At 38.7% G+C, this 25,926-nt stretch overlaps 1 protein-coding gene across 8 annotated transcripts in view; it reads left to right on the top strand.

Moving 5' to 3' along the window:
- The window catches only part of GRIK1 (glutamate ionotropic receptor kainate type subunit 1), a 369,304-nt gene that overhangs the window by 300,242 nt on the left and 43,136 nt on the right, over window positions 1–25,926 (top strand). For 4 of the 8 annotated variants that reach the window (XM_047875419.1, XM_047875417.1, XM_047875422.1 and 1 more), the window contains 5 exons: window positions 11,431–11,538; window positions 13,975–14,019; window positions 19,242–19,355; window positions 21,104–21,307; window positions 21,972–22,195. In XM_047875419.1, the coding sequence (XP_047731375.1) occupies window positions 11,431–11,538; window positions 13,975–14,019; window positions 19,242–19,355; window positions 21,104–21,307; window positions 21,972–22,195 (695 nt within the window). The remainder of the gene's footprint in view (window positions 1–11,430; window positions 11,539–13,974; window positions 14,020–19,241; window positions 19,356–21,103; window positions 21,308–21,971; window positions 22,196–25,926) is intronic. The other 4 variants (XM_047875424.1, XM_047875420.1, XM_047875418.1 and 1 more) reach the window with 2 other exon arrangements.

The raw sequence follows: 25,926 nt of genomic DNA, 5'->3' as shown, positions 1-25,926 counted from the left end.
AACATTTATGGTAAAAAGTCAATGAATAGCCACACACAAGTAAATCCAAAATGAAAACCCTAGAAAGTAGGACCATCCTGGGACCCATTTAATCAGCTGATCAGCAGGTAGAATAGGGTTCTGTAGGGCAATAAAGGGAAGTGGTGGTGGGAAAATTAAAGGCATTTCAACCAAACTAGCATAATACCAAGAGTTCAACACTTTCTAGATGGTCCCTTGCTCTGTACGCTGACAGCCATTGGAATACTGTGTGTAGATTCCAGTTGCCTGGGGCCCTCTAATCAGGTAACTGCATATAAATGGCGACAGCTTCTTCTGTTTTTCGTCATGATAACGGCACTTTCCAGCCACCTGATATTGATCTTTAGGAGAGGCTGTTCTGTGCTACATGAGGAAACCGACAGGCAGCATACTAAAGGCCAAGTTGCAGGGTTTTGGCTTTCTAACTGAACCCAGCAGATCTGAGTTGGGTCGATTTGGGCAACCCAGGCTTCACACATGCCACTGAGTTAGTGGCAAGTCAAGATTTTAATGCCGATTTTAAATGTTCATTTATCTTTCCTTTTTATTTTTTTATGTCTTGGCTTGAGAATGTTCATTCCTCATGACTCATGCAAAGTCCAGTGTCAGGATTTAAATTAGGAGAAATTGGCCCACACCTCTTCATTTTCTTTCCCATGACCTTATCCATGGGAATGCAGTGTGGCAAAGGAGAGAGAATATGAGGCAGAATCAGTTATGGATCTTTCCAGTACGTTTTACTAACTGTAGGGCCTCTTCTCTTCATTAAAGTGGGGACAATTCTTCTTACCTTATGTAGCTGCTGTAAGACTCAAATGAAATAATATATCAGTAGCACTTAGCATTTGTCAATGTGTAACTTTATAAAGTTATCAACATGACTCTCATGCAAATACAAAGTAAGGATGTGCCAAAAATACACTTACCATCCCAATGGAACTGGCAGGATGGTAAAGCTTGGTAGAAGAATTGGCTGGGAGAGACTGGCTCAGACAAGACTATAGCCCTACAGAGCAGTAAAACCATAACCTTTAAGCTTATCCTTTGTAGCAGACATGAATTATTTGCATCTCTATTGGACAAACATCTACAGGTTAACATATAATTTCATAGTCTTGACCCTAAACAATAGAACATAGTAAAACAAGCAGAAGTACAATTGCCTGGAGAATTAAATCATCCATGGGTGGGCCTGTTAGACAATGTTCCATAGGACCTTAAGGGACATGGAGTCATCCTTTTGCTTTATTTCAAAGTTTCAGATAATTTGTTTAGAAGTCCCCTCTTGTATAATAAATTATCTTCAGAGATGGTTCATATTACAAAAAGTCTGTGTCATTGTGTTTGGACCTGATTAGTTTTCATGGGTGTAATAAGTTGTTAATCAACCACACAAGCCCCTTGAACATGGCCAACAGATTCAGAGCTACTGTTTTAAAGCAACTACTGAGGCCAGAAAATTAACTTCTATATGGAAATGTCTAAAGGAATCTCTGATTGCATTTTCAAAAGCTTGTTTTTGTTCCAGACACGTTTTTGTTGCTCTTATGGGCTCTTTTATTGTAAGGTATATTCGTTTCCGATTGCCGCTTAAATAAACCACCACAAATTTGGTGGTTTAAAACAACACAAATCTATTCTCTTACCATTCTGAAGTCATAAGCCTGATGTGATCTCAGTGGGCTAAAGTCAAGGTGTTGAAAGGACTGGTTCCTTCTGGAATCTCTATAGGAAAATCAGAAACAGTTTTTTCCAGTTTCTGGAGGCCTCCAATAATCCTTGCCTTGTGGACCCTTGGCTCTATTTTCAAAACCAGCAAGGGCTTTGCATTTTTAAGTCTCTTTCTCTCTGCTCCTCTGCATCTGCCTGTCTGACTTCTACTGGGATCCTCTTATGAAGACCTTTGTGATTACATTGGGCTCACCCACATAATTTAGTATGATCTCCCATTTTAATAACTATAACTCGATCACATCTACAAAATAAATTCTCCTTTGTATATTTTAAACTATGGGGATTGGGACATTGACCCTTGGAGGCAGTGGGATGTTATTCACCCTACCACACATGGGTAAGAAAGTAAAGCCAAGAAATTCATCTGCACAGCATTCCTGTAATACATTTATGTATTTTGGTGAATTTCTCTTTGAGGTGCCCCACATCTGGTAGATTTCCTGATCTATCAGGAAATGACTTTCCTTATCACCTATAAGTCTGAGATTCCATAAGCCACAGAACAAATAACAAATCAGTTTCCTGAGAGAGTTTTCTGGATCTTGGGTCTACAGATGAAGGATAGCATTTGTTCAGTAACGGTGGGTTTGCTACACCTGACTAAATGAGGTTTATTGTCAAATATAATAATTCTGGCATGACCTCATTTAAACAACCAATCTGTCAAACTCTATCCTGATAAAACGGAAGATATATATTTGTTGGTTTTATGCAAATTACCACATTGCCATAACATTTAGTGAGTTGTTACTGGATTCTAGGGCTTCAGAGAGAATAATATATCATATAAAGAATGCATCATTTATTGGGGTGCCTAGGTGGCTCAGTCAGTTGAGAGTCCAACTTTTAATTTTGGCTCAGGTCACAATCCCAGTGTCGTGGGATGGAGCCCCACATCGGGCTTTGAGCTGAACGTGGAGACTACTTAAGATTCTCTCTCTTTCCCTCTGCCCCTCCCACCCCTGCTCCTGTACACTCTCTCTTTCTTTCTACAATAAAAAGAAAAAGAAAAAGAATGTATCATTTTTAGCCTACTATTTTGAAGTTTGAAGATAAAGAAAGGATATCTTCACTCCCTTAACAGAACATTTAAAACCACATTAGCAGGGCACCTAGGTGGCTCAGTAGTTTAAGCATCTGACTCTTGATTTGGGCTAAGATCATGATCTCACAGTTCAAGGGACTGAGCCCCGCATCCAGCTCTGCACATAGCAAACCAGCTCTGGTATGGTTACAGTTGTCTAAGTGATGTCACTTTAAACTCCAAAGTCTGTACCCATGACTCTATTTCTTAAAGTACCAATAGGTAGGTATATCTAGCACCATTTTTCTGTGAGGCTCTGAGACTGTCATTCTTTGACAAAGGCCCATTTTCCAATCCATAGCTTATACCAAAAACTTCAGATAATTAGGAGGAGAAAGTAGACATCACTTGTTGATGTTGACAATGAAAGTCTATTTTATCATATTACATAGAAGGAAAATTATAAACTTTAAATCTTCTTAAGAGAAGACTAAGTACTCCAAGACCAACTGTCATGTTTTTTAAAAACAAAACCCACCAGTTTTACATTCATACAAGCATTTGACATAAAAGGATTCACAAACTTAAAATATATATCTTATTAATAAAGCCACCAAAGCTGAGCAAATTTTGCCAAAATTTTAACACACATCTTTGCTTTTATTCAGACTTATCATGTCTGCATCAAGGTGAACAGAAGTCAGTTCCCTCAAATACTATACACACATATGTTTTTTTTTGTTCGCTATACTTTTTCATAATTTAGCATATTTTTTTCTCTTTACCTTGTAAACAAATATGCAGCCCCATAGAGCCGCATACAGCCTTCGAACACCTTTTTCAAAGTAACAAAAATAAGCATGTTCATTACCATGACCCAAAGGACAGCTTCTCTATAACATGTAAAAATAATAAGATATATAGAGATACACATGTACGTATGTACACACACATATACAGTGACCAATGCATCTGTACTATCTCTTATTGAGAAACCATCTCAAGAATTCAAGTATTATTAAGATTATTATTAGTTCAATAATAATTCAAAGATTATCCATAAATTAACTTGATTTATCACTAGCTTAAGGTCTTAAACTCAATAAGGAACTTGGAAATTATGTTTAAACTGATACATTACACAGCATAATTACTGTTGTAAAAATTTTTTCAGAATCTTATTCATAATTACATACATAATTTTACATCTTCTTTATTTTAAGCATTATGTAGCAGTCCTAGCTTATCTAATTAGCAAACCAGTTTAGTTAAAGAAATTCAGATTAACTAGCCTCTTCTTTTGTCAAGAAACAAAAAATAAATTGGTAAAAAGAGGTGGGCTTAAACTATAACTCAATACTGATAAAATTGGGGAAAAAATATTGAGGTCAAAGATGCACTTTGATTATATGAACTTGAGTTTCTACCTAAGAATGCTTCTAAGCCAGCATTTTTTTAAGGGTAGAACAGAAAATGTAGTAAAACTTTAGTTTCTCTATATAACTGAAATCCTGGATATATTAACATAGGCAATCAAAGAGGTAACCAAAGAAAGAGATCCTTTTATTCGGAAGGTTTATAATCTAATTTATTAATATTTTCTGAAAGTGAGAATAAATTTCATACTCACACAATGAGGTAAAGAGCCTTTTCTCATTTTCAGACATAAGAGATAGTCACTGAGAGTTGTAGCCTCACTTCCACAATCTCAGCCATGAGTTGAAAGTAAAGGTAGAATACAAAATATGTTGGGCACGGAACTGAAGGGGTATTTCTTCTTTCCAGTGGACCTGAGATATATTCTTGCTCAGACAAAAGAAAAAGGCTAACAAATCAGATTTCTATTCATCTTTCATACTACAGACAGAATTAGATTCTTTTCCTTTTTATATCAGGCCACCATGTATTCAGAACAAAATGTCAGATTCCCATTCAATGTTGCCACCAGTGGAAAATGACTTAGTGGCCATGTTCAAATCAGATTCACATGTTCTTGAGACTAGTCTAGTATTCAAATAACCACAGGTCCTTAGACTTGGTCATGGCCAAAACCAAGGTCTTCTGAGACACAAAATGTTCCTTTGACTATTGCCAAGTGGTCAGAGACCAGACACAGATCTACTCGTCCTTGCACCCAGTTTAAAAAGAGAAATACCGCAAACTATGAGTTAAGCAAGATACTCACAGACCGAGAGACTTGGGCAAAAATCAGTATCAAAATATAAAATCAAAGGAAGAGAGAAGAACAACAAAAACAAAGATTCAGCAAAGGCAAATTCCATTAGTCCTTGGAATTTGCTCCAGGACTTGGAAAAAATAGGAAGTTTCTGAGATTAAATGATTCATAAGGTTGGTTCTGGCAGGTGAGTGTATTTGAGCATCTTGGTAGGACCATCTCCGAAATGTCAAACTACAATTTTAAAATAGTTACAGATGTGACTATACAAATATAAGGTGAGTATGTGTTGAAGACACATTTCACTTTGAGGGAGTTGGCAAGATGGCAAAGCTCATTTCAAGGAAATGTAGAGGAAAATTAATTGTGGGGGCCACCTGGAAATAAAAAATGGTTAATGTACCAGGGCAATAAAATTATAATTTGGAGGTTGTCTTTTCTTTTAGACAGAAATCATTTACATTTTATAGAGTCTAGGGCCTAAACAACTGACAATTTGAGACACATATCCCTAGAGAATCAGGTCATCTGTGGATGAAACTCTTAGATGATGGCCACTGTCACAAACACCGGCCATACAGTATTTTTCACTTTTTCCTTTATTTTTAAATTTTGACAAGTTTTAACAACATATAGAATAGTCATTTAACAATTTCTTTCTCTCATCTTAATCTAATTCCAAAGGAAGCTAACCTTTGGGTTCGCCACGAACCTTTATTTACAATATTCTTACAAGAAAGCATAATTCCTAATACATAAATGAAAATGCTAGAAACTATTGCCCTTAAAAGATCACATCTACTAGAAAAGCACATTCTCTCCTGCTCTCAAAAAGGAAGTCTCTTTCAATAAGAAAGAATTTATTCCCTATGGCAAGCAAGAAGGGCTGTGTCAGGGAAAATTCTAAGAAAGGAGGTTTTATGTGCTTTTATATATTTAAGTCCCCTTTAGGAAAAAAAAAAAGGAATACAAGCAATCATTTTACCAGAATGAAGTTAAAAGTTGACTATTACAAGAGCCTAGAGTTAGATACTAGTCACTTCCTTCCTCAAAACTAAAATATATATATTTTATTTGGACAAAAAATATCATCTTGAGAAAAAGCATACAGTAAGACGTTAATGACAACTTTTGTTTTTCTTCTCTAAGCTCTTAATTTCTGTCTCTTGGCCAGCAGATAATGTGTCTGATAAGAGAAAAGAAAGTCACACCATTTGATTCACTTGCTATTAGACAACTGTTGTCAAGAGGTCTAATGCAGGGTGGAAATTAAAGCTATTTCCTAAAATAGGGACAATAGTTTAAGTAGTGTTTTCAGTTAAGCATACGATAATTGTTCCTTGTGCAAATACTTCTCCATAAGGCAAGCAAATTGTAATTATGACTAATATAATTATATATCATTATCCAAATTGTATATGCTTCAGCCTTGCTCCAGAAAATGGATTCCTTATGGATCTTATTCCTCGTATCCAGGAGTTAGTCATTGTCTATTCACCCTAATCAATAATGCATTGGTGATTAATAAATGCTTATCAACAATTACTTTGAAAAACAAAACAAAGAACTTGTACAGAAATGCTCATCTAGGGATGGGAGGCAGGAAGACACAGGCAACTGTGTCAAGAATGAGAAGCTTGACTTTGAAGGTCAAAAGATATTTCAGTTCAGTAAAGAACCCAGGCAGGGAGTCTTTGTAGATATTTGAGGCAGGGAAGGAAGCATTGTTAGAGCATGAAAAATGAACTTTTTTGCCACTTGGATGAGCAGGGAGGAGAAGCGAGAAGCGGGAATTACACCGCACCAGCGACTGGAACACTAAATTCAAGAATAAAACTAACACAAGAGAATCCAAACAAAGGGACACAATAGACACACTTAGTGGAAATGAAATTGGATTTCTGAACTGGATTTTAAGACCCTGCTATGAGCTGTATGCTACATCAAGAGATAAATGCTACCAATTCTGCACATTTTCAGAGAGCTCGGTAAACTCTGGACAATGTATTGAATTGACTCACAGCATGACCCCCAAGAAGGAAAAGTTGCCTGTAGGAAAAACCTTTCGGAAAATTCTGTAGAACTTTAATGAAGAAAACTACCTCCTTCCACACAGATCAGGAAGAGGTTAAAACTGCACATTTTGAGAAGCATGAAGAAGGGGCCCGCACACTGATTGAGTCCAACCACAGTAGTAGGGATTTCTACCCAACTGAAGTTTCCAACAAATTGTCTTCCACTCGCAGGCAGATGCTAGGACTCTAATGCTGTAGCTTCTTTAGTGACTCTCATTTAACACACCAGTCCACGGAAGCAGCCTTTGACGTGCAAAATAGAAAGTGACCAGAGTACAAAAAGTAGGATTGGAATACGGTGGGGAGGACGACGAGATTACAGTGCCAGGAGGTGTACCTAAACATACACAGGACGATGCTCCAGACTTGCATTCGATACCAACTTTTCTTGTCCCAGGGCAGAGAAGGTGACTACCAGTATCTCAGCAAGTGTAACAACACGCGTTACTATCAATTGTAAAAATACACTATTTGTTTATCTATCTATCTATCTATCTATCTATCTAAATTCAAGCTACTAAACATATATGTAGTATTAGTCTCAGGAGTAGAACTTAGTGATTCATCACTTACATATAACACCCAATGCTCATCCCCAAAAGTGCCCTTCTTAATGCCCACCACCCATTTAGCCCATTCCCCTATTCACCTCCCCTCTAGCGACCCTCAATGTGCTCTCTGTATTTAAGAGACTCTTAAGGCTTGCCTCCCCCTTATTTTTTATCTTAGTTTTCCTTCCCTTCCCCTATGTTCTTCTGTTTTGTTTCTTAAATTCCACATATGAGTGAAATCATATGATATTTGTCTTTCTCTGACTGACTTATTTCACTTACTGTAATACACTCCAGTTCCATCCACATTGTTGCAAATGGCAAGATTTCATCCTTTTTTGGATGAAGTAATATTCCACTATGTGTGTGTGTATACATATATACACACATATACACATACATACACACATACATACTACATCTTCTTTATCCATTCATCAGTCAACCCAGTAATTTTACTACTAGGTATTTATCCAAAGGATACAAAAATGCTGATTCAAAGGGCCAGAAGCACCCTAGTGTTTATAGAAACACTGTCAACAATAGTCAAAGTATGGAAAATGCCATCTCTTTTCTAAAGCTGGTGCCAGTGTTTGGCATTATAGCCTTCCTTAGCAATAAACTCTTGAGGCGAAGTTCAAGAATCTGAAGAATTTCTTCTGTGTTGCGGCACTTGAGTAACTCACATCTAGCTTGGCCCTATAGTAGGCTTAGATGAGAGCTGAAGGTTTCTTGTGTCCACATATCATTTCCTGACATGAATTTGATTCAACTGCCAGCATTATCATGTGAAAAAATGTTTACTTCTGTCATGACTAACATGCCATCTGCATGGTAGCCAGAAAGTATGTTTGGGTTTATTGTGTTAGTTCCTGATACTTAAATTGATTCCATTCACTATTCTTTCTATAAGAACTTTGATGGCAATGTTTTATTCCTGAAACTGGCCACCCTGCTGTGGAACTATTTCCATTAACACTTCATGGTGTGCAAGTTGGTGGGACAGGGAGATGAAGGGATTGTGCTGTCCCTAGGTTCACAGATGGGCATGTGAATATGTTTCATTTTGTTCTGTGAGAACGACCTTCTAACCAATCCCCTGCTTACAGTCTTGATCTTTGAGTCATTCTTCCCTAGTTCTGCTAAAATGATCTCTCTGGAGTGCACATCTGCCCATGACATTCCTAGAATTAAAACACTCTGATGATTGGGGTGCCTGGGTAGCCTAGCTGGTTAAGCATCCAACTTTGGTTCAGGTCATGATCCCATGGTTCGTAGGTTCGAGCCCTGCATCAGGCTCTGTGCTGACAGCTCAGAGCCTGGAGTCTGCTTCAGATTCTGTCTCCCTCTCTCTCTGCCCCTCCCCTTCTTGTTCTCTCTCTCTCTCTCTCTCAAAAATAAACAATGAAAAGAAAAAGTTTAATAAAAAATCCACTCTGATGATTCCCATGTGTCTACAAAGTCCAAGCAAACTAATATGATCCATAACACCTTTATGATCAAGTGTCTACCTGCCTTCCTAGACCCATTTCTTATCATTCCTTACCTTGCATTATGGATCCATGGCAGACAGGATTTACCCTGTATATGCTTTTTACTCAGACTGTGAATCTTTGCCTGGCCAGCTTCTCATCCTTTGAGAGCTTAGGCATTCTTCCTGCCAGAGTCCTTTTCTGAGTCTTTCTTTCCAGGCATTTGGGACAAGTACTTCTGCTCCATACTCCTTTCTTCAAATACTGCGTGCAAACCTTTATCCTCACCACTCATGGTGCCTCATTGACATACATCCATGTTCTTGTTCCTACTAAACCGTAAACTGGTAAGTGCTATATTCTCAGATAGGTTCTGGCACAGAGAAGATGAGAACCAGCAGTGCCCATAGTGTTAAATCCTTGTCTGAGGGCAGAAGACCAACGTCTCAGCTCAGTCAAACAAAGAGAGCACATTTTCCCTTCCTCTGCCTCTTTGTTCTATTCAGGCCCTCAATGGATTAGATAATGCCCACTCGCAGTAGGGAGGGCATTTGCTTTATTCAGTAAATGGAAACACCCTCATGGACATATCCAGAGGTAATGTTTAACCAGATAACTGAACATCTTATAAAGTCAAGGTTTAGACTAATTTGTAGGTGGCAAGAAGTACATGGTTATGTGTTTTATGTGCTGGGGGAAATTGCATGAGAATGAAAGTTGTATCTTGGGGTAATGAACCTACCGTTGATTTGGAAAATGAAAAACAGAAGATCCCAGAAAAGACTACAGATGTGAGTCCTGACATGTGAGGCAATAAAGGCCAAACTTCAGAGCTTGTGGGGAATGTGAGAAGGAAAATGAGAGATAGTTGTAAAAAAGAATCATTGTTTAACTTTTCAGTGCTCTCAGTGAGTTAAGATTGTGTGAAGTGCCATTTAAATCTCGCAGAAACCCTGCACGAACCAGACGCTGAAATCTGAGACAACCCAGATTCAGGTTAAGTGAAGTCACACTTCAGAGATTCAAACCCAGCTCTGTGATAAACTCATACTCTTCCCACTGCATTGGCCACACGGGTAAATACAGTCAACAGGTACACATGGTGTGAACACAGTAACTTTCAGGATTTTCTGCACATTTCACAAATGTCCAGTGAATTTGGTAAAGTCAGGAGAAAGCAGAACCAGCTAGGGAGATACAAAGGACTGAGTTTCCTCGGATCCTCATTTATAAGTCAACTCAAATTAGGCAAGATTGCCAAAAATCATCGAAAGATTGAGGCTGAAGCTAGGGCCACTATTTTCTGTTTAATGAAAAAATCACCAAAGATGTCCAGGGCGAGTTCTATGAAAGCAGGCTGCTGTGATTTCTAGTTCCTAAAATGATGTGGATACACGTGGCAGGCTGAATAATGGCTCCCCTTTCAAGGTACCCATGTCCTAATCCATAGAATGTGTAAATGTTGTCTTTTCTGGCAAAAAAAAAAAAAGACTTTGCATATACAATTAAGTTAGGGATTTTTGAGATGGGGCGAGTATCCCGGTTTATCTACATGGGCCTTAAATGCCATCAGAAGTACCCTTACAAGAGAAAGAGTAGAGAGAGAAGTAGAGAGAGATTGCACACAAGAAAGGAAGGCAATGTGACCACAGAGGCAGAGATTGGAGAAATACAGCCACAGGGCAAAGTTGCTGGCAGCCACCAGAAACATGAACAGTCAAGGAGCAGAGTCTCCCATGAGTGTCCTTGAGGGAGCAAGGCCCTGTTGAACGCTTTGATTTTGCTCAGAGTTACTGACTTTGGATGTCTGCTCCTGGCCTCCAGAACTATGAGAGAACAAATTTCTGTTGTTTTAAGCCACCCGGTTTGTGATAATTTGCTACAGCAGCTACAGGAAACTAAAGTCATGGCCAAATGACAGTGGAAGGCCTAAATCTCAAACACCCTAAAAATCTGATAACACATCACTGGATTATATCCTTTTCACAGAGAAAATTAGTGGGGGTGGGGATACTTCCCCATATACAAGTACCTTAAAAGGGATTTGGTTTGACCTTGAAAGACAATATTACGGCTGCCCAGACTTTGTTTACTCCATGTGCAGACTATTTTACAGCCATTCCTTCCATACTGCCCATTTAGATTGTCACTATCACAGATTTGACTGATGTTAGGTGTTCGAACTGCCAAAATAAATGAGTGCTAATAAAACAGGGAAGTGTTCTGCCATTGAGCCACTGAAGCAACGCAATGCTTTCTAACACCACGATGAAACCAAATAATTGGATACTGTGATGAATTTGAGGTATTACAGTTTTGATGGTGTTAGGATTATGATAAGTGTGAAATAGTAATGCCACGTTCCTTTTGTCCATAGGCTCGGTGGGATGGCCTGACTGGGCGTATCACCTTCAATAAAACCGATGGCTTGAGGAAGGATTTTGATCTGGATATTATTAGTCTCAAAGAGGAAGGAACTGAAAAGGTAACCTTCTCAATAATAAATTTAAGAATAAAATAAAGAAAACTGTTCAAGCATTTTAATTGCACATACAAGTAGGGAATGATAAAATGTTTCTCTTAACATGTTCATGTATGTCCAGTTTTCTGGAACTCTCTCTCCCTGCCCTGCTGGTAGATGTTGACATGCTAGATTCTGAAATTGTATGTTATTAATAGCAATGCTAACATTCATATACTTCTTCGTTTATGCAGCAGGCATGATTACAGTATTAATACCTATGGTCCTGTGGGTGGGGTGTCATTAGCCCCACTTCTGAAAGGTTTCAGGAAATTGAGTTTAGACTTGGAAAATAAGGAGTTTGTCAACGATTCATCTATGGAATGGCATCCAGGTTTTACTCAGAAATGAATTTGAATTGCACTCCCTTTTGAGACTGGTTGACAGAGGGACAGACTAAAGTAGGATAGAAAGGGCTTACTGGATTCTTAATTCTAGGAGGAAATATGCCCCCCGAAATGCATTTTAATGCTGGGTTCTGATCTTAGAATTATTTGATCTTATTTTTAAGTATCGTTTTTATTTTTAAGTAATCTGTATACCCAATGTGGGGCTCAAACTCACAATACCAAGATCAAGAGTTGCACACTCCTCCAACCGAGCCAGGCAGGTGCCCCTTGATTTTCGGATTACTTTAGTTGTAATTCTTAATCTCTCAAGGTTTCAAGCTCCATATTTGCTAATTTCAAGTAATGAAAATATGAACTATTTCGTTAAATAATAATTAAAAAATAGAATTCTACTCAGTGTATTTTATTATACCAATTTTATTATCCACAATTATGTGCTAGAATTAAATAACATTTATATTGTGAAGATTTTGCCTTTTGGGATGCTAGACAAAAAAATGTTTTGAAACCCCCAAAACAATCATCTGGAAATCAAAACTCTGTGATCCAACATTTTTTTTACTGTAGTGCACAAGATATGTGTCCTATAAAAGACTGGCTTTGGGAACCATCAGTTACTAACTTAATTGAAATGTTTGGGATGATTTTTAAAATGAGATGAGATTTCCATTTCTGTTCTGTTGCTTTTGTGAAATGACACATATTTTTTTAAGGTCCTGACTATGCCCCATCCCCAAATAGCTTAATTAAAACAAACAAACATTAATCAGGCTGAATGTAATAGATGGTGACCACTGGTGTGGAAATGTTTGAGGGAAATAATTACTTTGCAGCTTTGAGGGTACACATTATCTACACAGGTTCCCATTTCAAAAATGCCCTCTCCCTGTCTCTACCTCTCTCTGACTCTCTCTCTCTGGATCTCTGGCTCTCTGTTTCTCTCTTTCTCTCTCAGTCCCTCCCCCCTCCCCACCTCTCTCTCTCTCTCTCTCTCTCTGGGGTCTCTTCACTCAGATTTGCTGGTCTGTTCGTTAAACCTGCTCTGACAGAGCCATCTCACCTCCATCGTGGACTGTGGGAACAAAAGGAAAGACAATACTTTTAGGGACTGAACGCGTCTAATGGCTGCTCCTCTGTGCATGCCTCTCTCCCCGCTCCTTCTGTTAATGCATAGAACTGAGAGGTAAAGAAAAGCTGTTCAGGAAACATCGTTCTGGCTCTGACGTGTGATGAACGAGATGGAGCCATCCTTACGCCTTCATAGCTATTTATACACTGCAATATTATGCACACTCCACTGGTGTTTTTCCATCAAAGGGAAAATCAAATTAGATGAAAGTGTTTTCTCCATTTGTTTCTTATCTCTTCATTGTTTGCAATAACTTTTCTTTCTTCAGGTGACTTGGGCTCCATTCCTGAGAAGGCTGACTGGGCCTTAAGGCAATGGGGAAGCCAGCCCATCTCTCTCAGGAGCCACGGGAGGAGATGCCCAATCTTTTCATGTCGGCCTCTCGCAGGGTCCACAGAGAAAATTGTTAGAAAAAGCTCACTTTTTCACTTCCACTCAAGTTTCTGCTGCCTGGAGGCCCATAATCAAAGAACATGTCATCAAGCTTAGAGTGCTTTCTTCTTGCTTAGGAATAGCGTGTGTGTGTGTGTGTGTGTGTGTGTGCGCGTGCATGTGTGTGTGTGTGTGGACTGATTCTGCCTAAAGGCTTTCTTGAACAGGCTTTCTTAAAGAATGAGGAAGACACTTTCACTCCACAGAGCTGTGCATATTCACAAGAACTTTAAGTCATTTTGGGGATGTGTGACAGGTAAAGTGAACAGTAGGCTGCATTACCAAAAGGAAGTAACTTCTGTGGGACCCAAGTACTTAGTTCGTCTCTTGACTGTACCTGTGTTCAGGCTTTATGTTGAATTAACGTGCAAGATTCCAAACGGTGGGTGGGGAATGGGACGCTCCGAGCATTCGCACACCGTGCTACCATCTGGGTTCCATGCTCCATTTTAATAAGTGCTATTTTTATTTTTCCCTCTGAAAACCAAGGCTGCTGGCGAAGTGTCTAAACACTTATATAAAGTGTGGAAGAAGGTTTGTACTCGGACAAAAATGGCAGGAAATCTGGAGGGAGGGAGTGGGGAGTGTCAGAGGAAAACCTCACCTTTCCAGTTTTGCCAGACCAGTAGATCTCTAAATGCAGTTTAGAGGCGATAGTCTGTCTGTATATAAAGGGAGAACAGGCCGATTAAATATGTTGTCTCTCAACAACGTGACCCATGAATTGAAAGCAGGCTTGAGATGGATTAAATAATGATGGATTAAATATTTCCCCTTAGATTATTTGTCGTTTCTCCCAGGCAGGATCAGCCCCGTTTGGGACTGAAAGCAGGTTATTGCCACAAAGGTAGACACTGGCCCATTTATATTCCTTCTCAAATCACAAAATATTTTCCCAAAGGGGCATGAAAACAACAATAGATTTGATCCATCGGACTCATCAGATAGGCTAAGGCTCAGAAGGCTAAGACATGTCCTTCAATGTCACCATCACAAAATACAAGCCATTTTCAGAAATTCCCTTTTCTTATGAACTATCTTTGTTTTGCATAGGATCTTTGTCAGTGCATATTGCCTGGCAATTTGTTTCAGAACCACGGTTCTCAGAGGACAAAAACATTAGCGATGTTGGAAGGGAAATGAGATTATCTTGTAAATTCTAACACCTCCTATTTCATAGTTTATTGTACAGGATCATATTGTCAATGAATGTGCACAGATTTATTATATAAGCAAATGTGAGGCATTAAAAACATTTGGATCAGGAAAATGTCCCAGAGATAGGCAGACACTGTCTTCCATTCTCTCTCTCTCAGTCTAATTGCTAAACTCTCTAGCGATTGACGGATGCAACTGAAATTACTTCAAGTTGTTCAACTTGCTGGTTTTGTCAGGTTCCCTTTTATCTTTCAAATTATCAGTTAAGTCATGGAAAGTGTAAACAGTTTCTCCCTGTGGTCCAAAAGCTAGTCTCTCTCCTGGTCGTATTCCATAGATGAGTTCAAAAATGTCCTTTTAAGTTTAAAAAAAACGTAGGTTTAATAACCTTGTTTTAATCTTCAGTGAATCAGGCGACCAAAGCCATAGAGAAGGCAATCTCGTTTCCTCCCTGCTAATAAACAGATGAACCTAACTGGTGCCCAGAAAGAAGCTTATTCCACTAATCCAGCTTGAGACTCCAGGCACTTTATGCAGTGTTGAATTAATTCAAACCAAATATCCTCGGGAATGGAATCCAAGCTCTGAAATTCCCTGCAGGGGAGGGGAATGTCCTTCATTTGTCACTAAACTGCCACAATCACCCCCCCAACACATTTCCTGGGGATGCACCTCCATGCCTTGGTGTCTCTTCCTTCCTGTTGACCTATCACTGCTCACATTGTAAGTTGCAGATGCTGTGGTGTGCTGTTGTGTGTTATGACTGCTCATCAACGATTTACAGTAGCCTGAGCACTAGTCTGTAAGACCTACTGTCCCGTCCCAATAAGACTCACATTCAAATTCCAAAAACTCTTTGCACACTGACCCTATTGAGTATAGAATTGTCAGCCTGGATTTTTTTCCAAGAGAGGATGTAGCAACCTTTACAAAGTCTGTCACAAAAATGTGTGTTCATGAGTCTCATGATATAAGAAACAGACAAGTCTTTTATTTTCTTTCCTAAGTACTTGATATTTCACTCCTCACTGTTGGATTTTGACTTTATGTGAATCACTCTCTGTATTTGGAAAATGGATGCTTGTCACTCTCCAAACACTTTTTTGTTGTGTAGTGGTTTTTTTTTTTAAGTGTTTTTTTTTAATGTTTATTTTTGAGAGACAGAGCACAAGTGGGGAACTTGCAGAGAGAGGGAGACACAGAATCTGAGGCAGGCTTCAGACTCTGAGCTGTCAGCACAGAGCCCGATGTGGGGCTCAAACACACAAACCGCGAGCTCATGACCTGAGCCGAAGTCGGTCACTTAACCAACTGAGCCACCCAGGTGCCCTTGTTGTGTCGTTTTTTCAAAGAAGGTCTGCTTAATGTCATCTGGATACTCATTCTTAGAAGCTTCCCTTGGTTGTCCGAGATAATAAATGGCTGCTCCCACATGCCCGTTTACAAAATGAGAGAAGGCAGGACCAGACAATTTAGCTCTTGAGTGTTCCTCCCCACAAATAATTGATCCAACCCTATGCTGCTTCTCACTGCTAAATTACTGCTGTCGGCTTTTGCTCTACAGTTTGAAAATTGAGGTTCTGCTTCCTAGAGGCACTCCTCCAAGGTCAGAGAACAAGACTGAAATGCAAAATGTCTAGGCATCTGGTTAACTGTATCCCTCCCTCCAATACGCATGACTCATGAGATCTTGCTTCTTCAGAAAGAGACATTCATTTGCTGATCTGTCCACTTAATTAACAGATAAAGCCAGTTGACTATTTAGGTTTAAACACACACACACACACACACACACACACACACACACACACACTTCTGTTTTGCTGATGAAATCATTTGAAAACAGAAGGCTGTAGTCATTCAAGCTATACTGTCCACCTCCCAGGAATAACCTGACCTTGACCATAATTTGATACTCTTTTAGTCTAGATTTGAAAGAACTTCTGTTACACAGACAGTAGAAAAATATATTCTCCCATTTCTCATTTTGTAGAAGAAAGTTCACATTGAATGGGACTCTGGGATTCAGCTGATCAGAAATGCTGTAGCAATGATACCTGACCTCCTCACTTATGGTAGGGCTGGTAAAAGAAGTCAGAGCTGGACGTTAAGCTGTGGTGTGCATTTGTCTAGAGTTTCAAGTTCATAGGTTAAAAGAGAATGATATTATAAGGCTGTTCAATGCTGCCAATTTCAAATATTAGTATAGTTCCTGTAAACACACACTTGATGTTAATAGAAATTAAAGAGCACACATCCCATTACTTAACATATTGGCTACAAACAGTTATTGTCTCCACTTTCCAATACTTAATTAAAAGTTAGGTTTCATTCTCCCCAGTGCCTAAGTCAAGTTTTAATTAGAAGTATATAGCCAGAGCCCAATTTACACACTGCCTTCATTGAGTTAGAAGTCAATTGGTCACAACCTAAAACATAGCTTTGGATAAAAACCAACAGACTCCAGGTATATTTAGCATGAGTTATGTTTCCTAGAAACAAGGGTCTTTCCCCCCAAAAAAGTGGGAGAATGAATACAAGTTGCAAAAAGGGTAAGGAAAAAGTTGTCTCCCTTTCCTGGCTTTAGAGCCAACCAAAGAAATCTGAAGATTCCATGACTTACAGATGTTGTATGCATTGTATGCATTCTATGACAGGCATTGGCCTTGATGGTGGAAAGACTGAATGGTTATTAAAGGTGCTGTCCTACATCCCAATCCTACTTCTAGGAACTTCATTACAGATAGGCTTAAAATACTTCCAAATACAAACACTACCCCACACTCTCACTTACCTAGACCTGTCTCCTTATTTCACCAGTCAACTAACTCTTACTAAGTATAGAAAGAAAACAGTGACATTGAAATAGTTCACACTGGTGTGTGAATGTGGGATAGTCCTTGAAACTTCCTCAAAAACTTACGTTTCTAAAAAGAGTATTTGTCAAGCTAAATGAATTTCCAGCTGCTGTATTTAGGCAATAAATCAAAGTAAAGAAATAGAAAAGGAAAGAAGAGGCCTAACATTCCCACTGGTGATATTTTATTTAACTATCAGAAAAGCCCTTATATCTCCATTTTGCTGGTGAGGCATTGAGGCACAGCAGGGTTAATGAACTTACCCAAGGTCACACTGCTGGCACATTGCAAAGCTAGGATCTGGACAAAAATCTGTCTGTAAAATTCATATTCTGCCCAGGTAGGCAATGTCCTCCCACTGGGAGAATGTATTTAGGGATCAAGCATAGGACCACCCAGCCAATCCCAGAGTCTTTCCAAATGTTAGTGTTCCACAACTGCCCCTCTCTTTCATGGATATACTTTACCTGCCTCTAAATGAAATAAATAAATATTTCACTCACCATCCAAATTCTTTCACAACCGAGCAAGCTTGAAGAAATTACTGGGGCAGTCCTTTCAATGTCCTTTGTTACTAATGTTCGTGTAGCTCTTAAAACGATCAAGATTTTCATGTGCATCTTCTTATTTGATTGTGTCAATATCCAGATGACGTACTTTACAGTTGGAGAACCAAAGCTCAGAAAGGTTATCAGCCTGTCCAAGGTCACACAGCAGCTAGATTGCCCAGCTCTGAAACACACCTGCATTACGTCTGTCTCACCAGGCGGGCAATAAATGCTTACAGAAGGCTTCAGATAAATAGATCAGTTCCCTGAGGCTTTTCTCCTGGTTTTCTCCAGAAGTTAAACAAATCAATGTACTTCTCCAGGGCCTACTAATGCAGGAGTGACTTGGCCACTGGAGAAAATTGTGGGTCATTATTTTTTAAAAGAGCAATGGGTTTCACTGACTAGTAATCGCCATGGGTGGTTCTGTGATAGGAAGAACAATGATCAATAAGAATGAATACCCTCACTGAAGGAGTTCACAGTCAAGTGCACAGACATAACAACAGAAGAATAACAGAGGATGAGCCTACAGCAGAGGTATGAGCAGTCCTAATATAGTCCATGACAGGCACCCTCAACCAGCACTGGCTCCTGAATGAAGCCAGGCTCAGAACTTAGTCTACTGTTCATCCACACTTTTTTCTTCCATTTATTTTTTCCCTTTTAGATACCCCATCTCTCTATCATCCACTTTGCTCCTTTCATCCCATTCCTTATAAATTTTAAAGGCACTGATGGTACCACTTTGGCAATGGAAGGTTTGTATCACTAGAATGTAAGCTCCACGAGGGAAGAAATTCTTGTCTGTTTTGTTCATTGCTATGTCCTTCAATGCCCACAACAATACATGGCATAAAATAGGTGTTCAACAAATACATATTGGAAGAAAAATCTGATACTCATCTAAGAATTCTTAAATTAACAAAGAACAATGAGTTTAATAAATTCACAAACGAAAAGACCTCTCCCCACTCTATCCCAAATGGCACTAATTTTCCCTGTTCTATGTACACACTCATTCCTTCATTGTTTCATTTTCCCACAGTTAGTAGCTTCAATGTGATGCCCTGGTGTCTTCTCCCCAGACTCTAAGCTTTTGTGTCCATTCCTGGTTTAGAAGGGGCCTCTCTTTGATGTAAATGGGGTCACTGACAAGCCAGCAGCCTCTGATGTATTGTGTTCTGTGTAGATTGGGATTTGGAACTCCAACAGTGGCCTTAACATGACCGATGGCAACAAAGACAGGTCCAACAATATCACCGATTCACTGGCCAACCGAACACTCATAGTCACCACCATTTTGGTAAGTTGACTGGAAGTCAGGGTGTCTTATCTGGACTCCTACCCTAGACTTTAAACATTTTTTTCTTCAAATATCTATTTTTAATTAGGACACTAAAAATTTATATTTGTATATACCTATAATTGCATTGAATTAGAAGCTTCCAACAATGTTCTGAATATCTCCCACCTTGGATCCATTCTCAACTCAGCCTCACTCCACTCTCTAGCCCAATCCAATTAGTCTCCCTTGCTCTCTGGCTGGTGGTTGTTTTCATCCAAGGAGACAAGAGACCAAGGAAGTAGGGAAAAGAGTAGTAAGAACATCCAATGGTTTCTCAGAACTTCTGTCCTTCACAACCACAGCTCTTATTCTGTCAATGACCCTGCTTCTAGACTTCTGCTGTCCTGGACTCCAGGAGTACTCTTTTTTCCTGCCTGCCTGAGCCCTAAGTGCTACCAGCTTCCTGATTATGTTGGTCTTGGAATGTCAATACCCTACCCTTCCTCTCACCTGCATTCCTATTGGCTTCTTTGACCTGCTCACTCTTCCATAAATAATCCATTTACTAAGGGGTTTTTCAAAAGCCCAGGTAAGGATACTTCCTGCTTCCTATTAGAATCCTGATCATACTCCTATCCAGTCATTGTATATCCACAGGTTGTCCATTTTTCTTCTTTTCCAACCCTAACCCAAGGAATAAAGGACAGGAGTTTCCACCTCTAAAATCTTCACTTTCAGACATTCTTGCTTTATTTGATTCAGTCCACAGTGTTGGACAAATTTATTTCTAAACCTGTTAACTTCTGAGAATTGTTCATCCATGATAAAAACAGTTTTGCTTTTCTGTGACTCCTTTCTCAGGAACTATCACATGGAAATGTAGATTTCTATTTCTATCAGTTTGTTTGAGGATAAGCCTAAATGGGTCTTAAATGTCTGAAGTAAAAAATGTGTAATGAGGAGTAAAAGGGCCTATCGGTAATGTAATTATTATAATGTTATAAAATAAAATAAATTTTCATTTAGCCAAATGAGAATAAGGTTAAAGATACGTGATAGTGAGGAAATGTCCATTATTCGTAGAATAAGGGATTTATTATGTAAGTGTATAAGCAAAGAATTACCAGATATAAGATTTGAGGTGAGTTCAAATAAGAAAATGGAACTGATAATATAAGAAGACTTAGAAATCGTCTTTGAACAAGACACCCGGAAGGAAACGAACCAAAATATGTAGGTAAAAGTGAATATTGAAACTGAGATGAAATTTAACTGAGAGATGAGGAAATGAGACTAGTAGATAGGATGTCTGAAAAGCAAGAGGTTATATTTGCTGATTTAGATTTCCTTTTTGTTAGTAGGTAAAGCTCTTATGTAAAAGCCAGGAGGGAGGGTCAGTCATGCAAAGGAAGTCCGGGTGTGAGTACAGATGAAGACCAGACAGGCAGACATCTGGTCTTCCAGTCCCCTCACTGCTGGACCTCAGGTCCAAATGTGACTGTGTCTCTATCACATGTTTCACTCACAGCCCTGCCTTCAACAGTGGAGGAAAACATTCTCATTCACACACTGAGGAGAGAGAGGTAAGAGGGTATAGGGAAGATGAGTTTAGGGAAGGCAGCATGGTGAGTGACTAGCTTCCTTACTCTGATATCCTAATCATCATTTTCAAATATTTTATATCTTCTGACTGCAGATGGAGCTTGTGTAAGTAAATTCTGCCTTCCGTTATAACAGGGCTTTCATATTTGGTTTGTTTCATATAGGAAGAACCCTATGTGATGTACAGGAAATCTGATAAGCCTTTGTATGGAAATGACAGATTTGAAGGGTATTGCCTGGATCTGTTGAAAGAATTGTCAAACATCTTGGGCTTCATTTATGATGTCAAACTCGTCCCTGATGGCAAATATGGAGCCCAGAATGACAAAGGAGAGTGGAATGGAATGGTCAAAGAACTTATAGATCATGTAAGCAAAAATGCATGTCTTATAGTTGAGTTTTAAGTGTCTGACAAAATGCATAGCTAGAAGCCAAAGAAAAAAAAATGATTCTAAGTCAGCATCGGAAGAAATGTTATACTTATTTGAATCCTAAAAATGGTTTAAAAAGTAGAAGGAAACAATGTAGAAATAGAGTTTGCTTACGTAGAAGGGCAAGTAAGGACACAAATTGGGGACAAAAATGTATGGATCCATCCATCATACGGAAGAGTAAACCTGAGTGATTCTTAAATTTGATAAAGAATTCTACAGTTTGCGGCTCAAAGTCTCATCTTGTCAGCTGATTTTATGACCAAGTGGCTCCTTTTTTGCTTTATTTACATGCCCTTTTTAAAGACATACCCCTGCAGATTTTTCTTCCATTTACTTCCAGAATGTGTGTATGTCTGTCAGTGTGTGTGTGTGTGTGTGTGTATTTTATACCTTCTGGCTTCTCTTTGCTAGTAACTACCATTTCACAAACCTAACTGTGTAAATCAACTGCTTTTATAGTAAAGCCAGTCATTACAGAAGCTTCTTGCATGAAAAACATTTGAAATTAAGACGTATAGATCAGGAGTACCCAGAAACGTCCAGACATTTGCTGGGAAGTGATACAAATAAGACAATGATTTCAAACTTGCTTTTGCAGAAGGCTGATCTGGCAGTGGCTCCTCTAACCATTACCTACGTTCGGGAGAAAGTCATTGACTTCTCCAAGCCCTTCATGACCCTGGGTATCAGCATTCTCTACCGGAAGCCCAATGGTACCAATCCAGGAGTGTTCTCCTTCCTCAACCCCCTGTCTCCTGACATTTGGATGTATGTGCTCTTAGCCTGCTTGGGAGTCAGTTGTGTACTCTTTGTGATTGCAAGGTGAGTTCGAGAACTACTGAATTTACCAGAGATCTAGGTGTGCCTCAGACTGACATGTATGTTCTAGAGGTAAATATAGGTTAAGAACATTAAAGTGTTATTTTAGTTTTGCCTACTGCTCCATTCTGTCAAGTTTGCCCTCACAAAGGCCATGCTGTAAATGAGTATCTTCTAATTTTTTATAAAGTTACTTTTAAAAGACAAGAAGATATTTTTTATATGAATTTAACTTTCTCAGTATTTCAAGCAACATAAAATGTTCATTTACCCATTTTCCCTGAATTATATTATAACAAAAGCAACAGCTCACCTAATAAATCTAAAACATTTCAACAGGAAGAGTAAAATGCTGTCCAGACACATGACCCCTGGAATATTCGGTTAAGCAAAACAGGAGAAAGTTATCTAGTAATTGTTGTAGCAAATGAGAAATACTTGGATGAAATAAGGTTATGAATCCTCAGGAACAAAGAAAAATACTTTGAAGATTTTATAAAATTTATTTTTTAAAACTATAGAGAGTTAAAGAGAATTCTAGAAATAACTATGAAAAGAAAAATTACTAGCATGTAGAGTCTAGAGGCATGAAATATTTATGCTACCATTGATGATTCAGCTTAGGTTTTTTTCCTGAGATAACTCTATATTTAACCATTCCACTTTCCACCATTCTTCAAAGGATTTTTATACCTTTTAGTAGATGATATTTTCTAAATACCTTTGATGGTGAATTTGAAAGAAACACAGCTATTTTCTCTTTCTGTTGGCTTAAACATTTGATATCCCTAGATGGACCGTGTAAAAAAATAATTGCTTTTGTATGTCCCCCACTCATTTTCAATCTTTTTAATCTTTCAACAAAACTCAGTGAACTTTCTTCCCTGATCAATTTTTGTTTTCCCGCCAGGAATTTCGATGAGAAAAATTTCTTCAGGCTAGCTCTCTGTCATTGTCCACTCTCTGGTTTTGATGAATGCCAAGGAACTCTTTCCCTGGCATAATTATAAGGAATGTTTGGGAAAACAACCCAGGATAGAAAAGTCTTAGAGATCCATGAGGCACATATGGTCAAATTGAATGAATGTGTGCTCTCACATGTGGGTATTTATATATTCAACAGGAAATAAATGTTTTCTCCATACCCCATATCTTATCATTACCAGACCCCAGATCATCTTCCAGATTTTGCCCAACTATTAACTACGTTTAAGTAATGATCAAAGCTCTCTTCCATATGTCGTACCACAAAAAAATAATATGTTAAAAGTAGTATAGTGATACTATCCTCTGGTACTTTAGTGCTCTAAATCAATGGTTCTCAACTAGGAGAGACTTTGTCTTTCAGCTAACATTTGGCCATGTTCTAAAAACATTTTTTTGGTTATCACAACCAAGAGTGCAAAACGGTACTGGTATAAAGTGGGTACAGTTCATAGATGCCACTGAACGTCCTACAGTAGGCACATAGCTCCCCACAATAAAGAATTACCCCTAAATGTCAACAGCACCAAGATTCAGAGACAATGTTTTAAATAATTAAAGAAGATGTTGCTTTGGGTATCAAATTTTCAGAGACAAGTTACTGAGCTTTGGGGGTGCATTTCTCATTACTGTCTACTAAGTGAAATTAATACAGCCCTAGAATGGCTATTTCAAACATGACTACTTGATGTACATTGTAACGATGGATAAGACATTTTACATTGACTCGTTGTTCCATTCCTCTGCTCTGGGGCCCGCATCTGTTGGGTGATATTGGGAGACAGTGGAGCAAACCAAACAGCAGAGGGAAGTGGGTTTCCATATCCCCCAGTCTGTGGTTCTGTCTAGGCTGTGATGTTGATGAGTAGAAGAGGCAAGACAATGTTGATGACCAAATATTTAGCATACTGATTTGATCATGGCCAGTGGGAAACAAAACATGTCAGCAGCATCCAGAAGTTCTTATAAGCATACGGGCTGAATGTACCCTTACACTTGACCCCAACTGTGCCTTTCACTTGCCTTTTTTTGCCATCAGAACATGTCCGAATAATGTAACATTTGGTCATTTTCCCCTCCTTACTTTGGTTGTTTCTCTATCAGCTGTTAGTGACCCAGAGCCCTATATTTTCTGACTTCATTCTATTTCTATTAAGAACACACCCCGCAATCAATACTATCCACTCAGTGTTCCTACTCACCGACAGCACCATTTATAAACCAGCTCTTCATTTAGCTTATTCTCCTTGTTGCCCCCTACTTGCTACCTCTCCTCTCACTCTGGGTTTTGCAAAGGTGGAATTGTATGCATCCAGTGCACACTTGCAAACAGCATGGTGGTGGAACGTGGGAAGTAACTCCCTGAGGTACACAGGTGCACTGCCATGGGGATCATCCTCTCAACTATATTCATCTCTACACCCTTGAATCCATTTCTACTTCTACTTCATAAAGCCACTAAATATATTTTGGAGGTGATTCCCAAAGACAAAATCCTTATTGAATATACGTGCCACTTCACTTTTACTTCCCACCATCATAGCTAGAGACCATGAACTTGGTCACTCTGCACCAAGAAGCTAAGATGTGAAACAGCTTTCTGTTATCACCTTAGTGGTTTGCATTCAAAATAGTGAAGTAGAAGTAAAAAAGTTAATCTCATAATCATCTTTAGCTCTAGAGAGGCTTTTGAATTTGTGTTTTGAAGTGTATCCTTTTATGTCCTTTTAAAGGGGAAAAAATAAAGCCCATCACCGCTTTTGGACTAATGTTCTCACTAGATAGATGCTTAAACATCATTTGCTAAACTGAATTGAATTCATAAAGTTAGACAAACTAAGGAAAACCATAAAAATTTAAGTTACTATGACTTGTTTAGTTTATGATTCTATAAATGTGCATCTCGGGGTTTTTGTTTTGTGGTTAACATTCTTTAATTGCTTTTTGCAAAATATTCAACCCCAAAGAATTATGTCCATCATGAATACACAATTTAAATAAACCAAATATCCAGACATAATGTCTGCTTACATTTTATGATTTATGTTTGCCTTCTTAAACCTGAACATTTTCTAAGTTGGCTTTGGCAAAAAACAAACTGACTGTAACTCAAAGGTTGTAATACAAACCCAGTGGTTATATCACAAACTCAAATAGAGCTCTCCCCTTTAAAAGATGAACATATCTCCCTTTCTTCATGAGGTCCAATATTCATTCTCAGCCATAAAAAGAATCCCTTAATTAGAGATCTTCAGTCTGAAGATTGTTTTATATCTTTCATTCAAGTAAAAGCTTGGCATATATAAACATAAACCCAAGATGAACCTTTATATTTCAACATAATGCTACTCCTTTATATGCAAATTTTGACACAGATTCTAAGCACATTTGTACCTTTCTCTGTTATTTTACTAAAGATCAGTATCAATTGGGAATAGCAACTTCAGAACATCATTGTGCGGGTCCTATATTAATTTTCCCCCAGCCTTCCTGATGCTGACATTGCTGTCACGTTGGCTACCTTTAAGCAGGCACTGGGCATTTCAAACTGAAATATCTACATCCAGGCAAAAGGTGGGTCTATTGCATTATGAAAAACCAGTGTCTTATAGCCCAGGATCCTACTGATAGCTAATAGTCCTCAGTCCAACCCCAAATCACTCCGAGTCCTAGAGAGAAAGAACCTCAAATATCTCTGCAGACCAGGCAGAGTCATACTGCTGCTTAGGCAGTTTTCTTTTTTTCCATAG

This window comes from Prionailurus viverrinus, chromosome C2 (assembly GCF_022837055.1).
Source record: "Prionailurus viverrinus isolate Anna chromosome C2, UM_Priviv_1.0, whole genome shotgun sequence".
NCBI classification, from domain to species: domain Eukaryota; kingdom Metazoa; phylum Chordata; class Mammalia; order Carnivora; family Felidae; genus Prionailurus; species Prionailurus viverrinus.
Note: the sequence above shows the minus strand (reverse complement) of the source record. Positions and strands in the feature narration are given on the sequence as shown.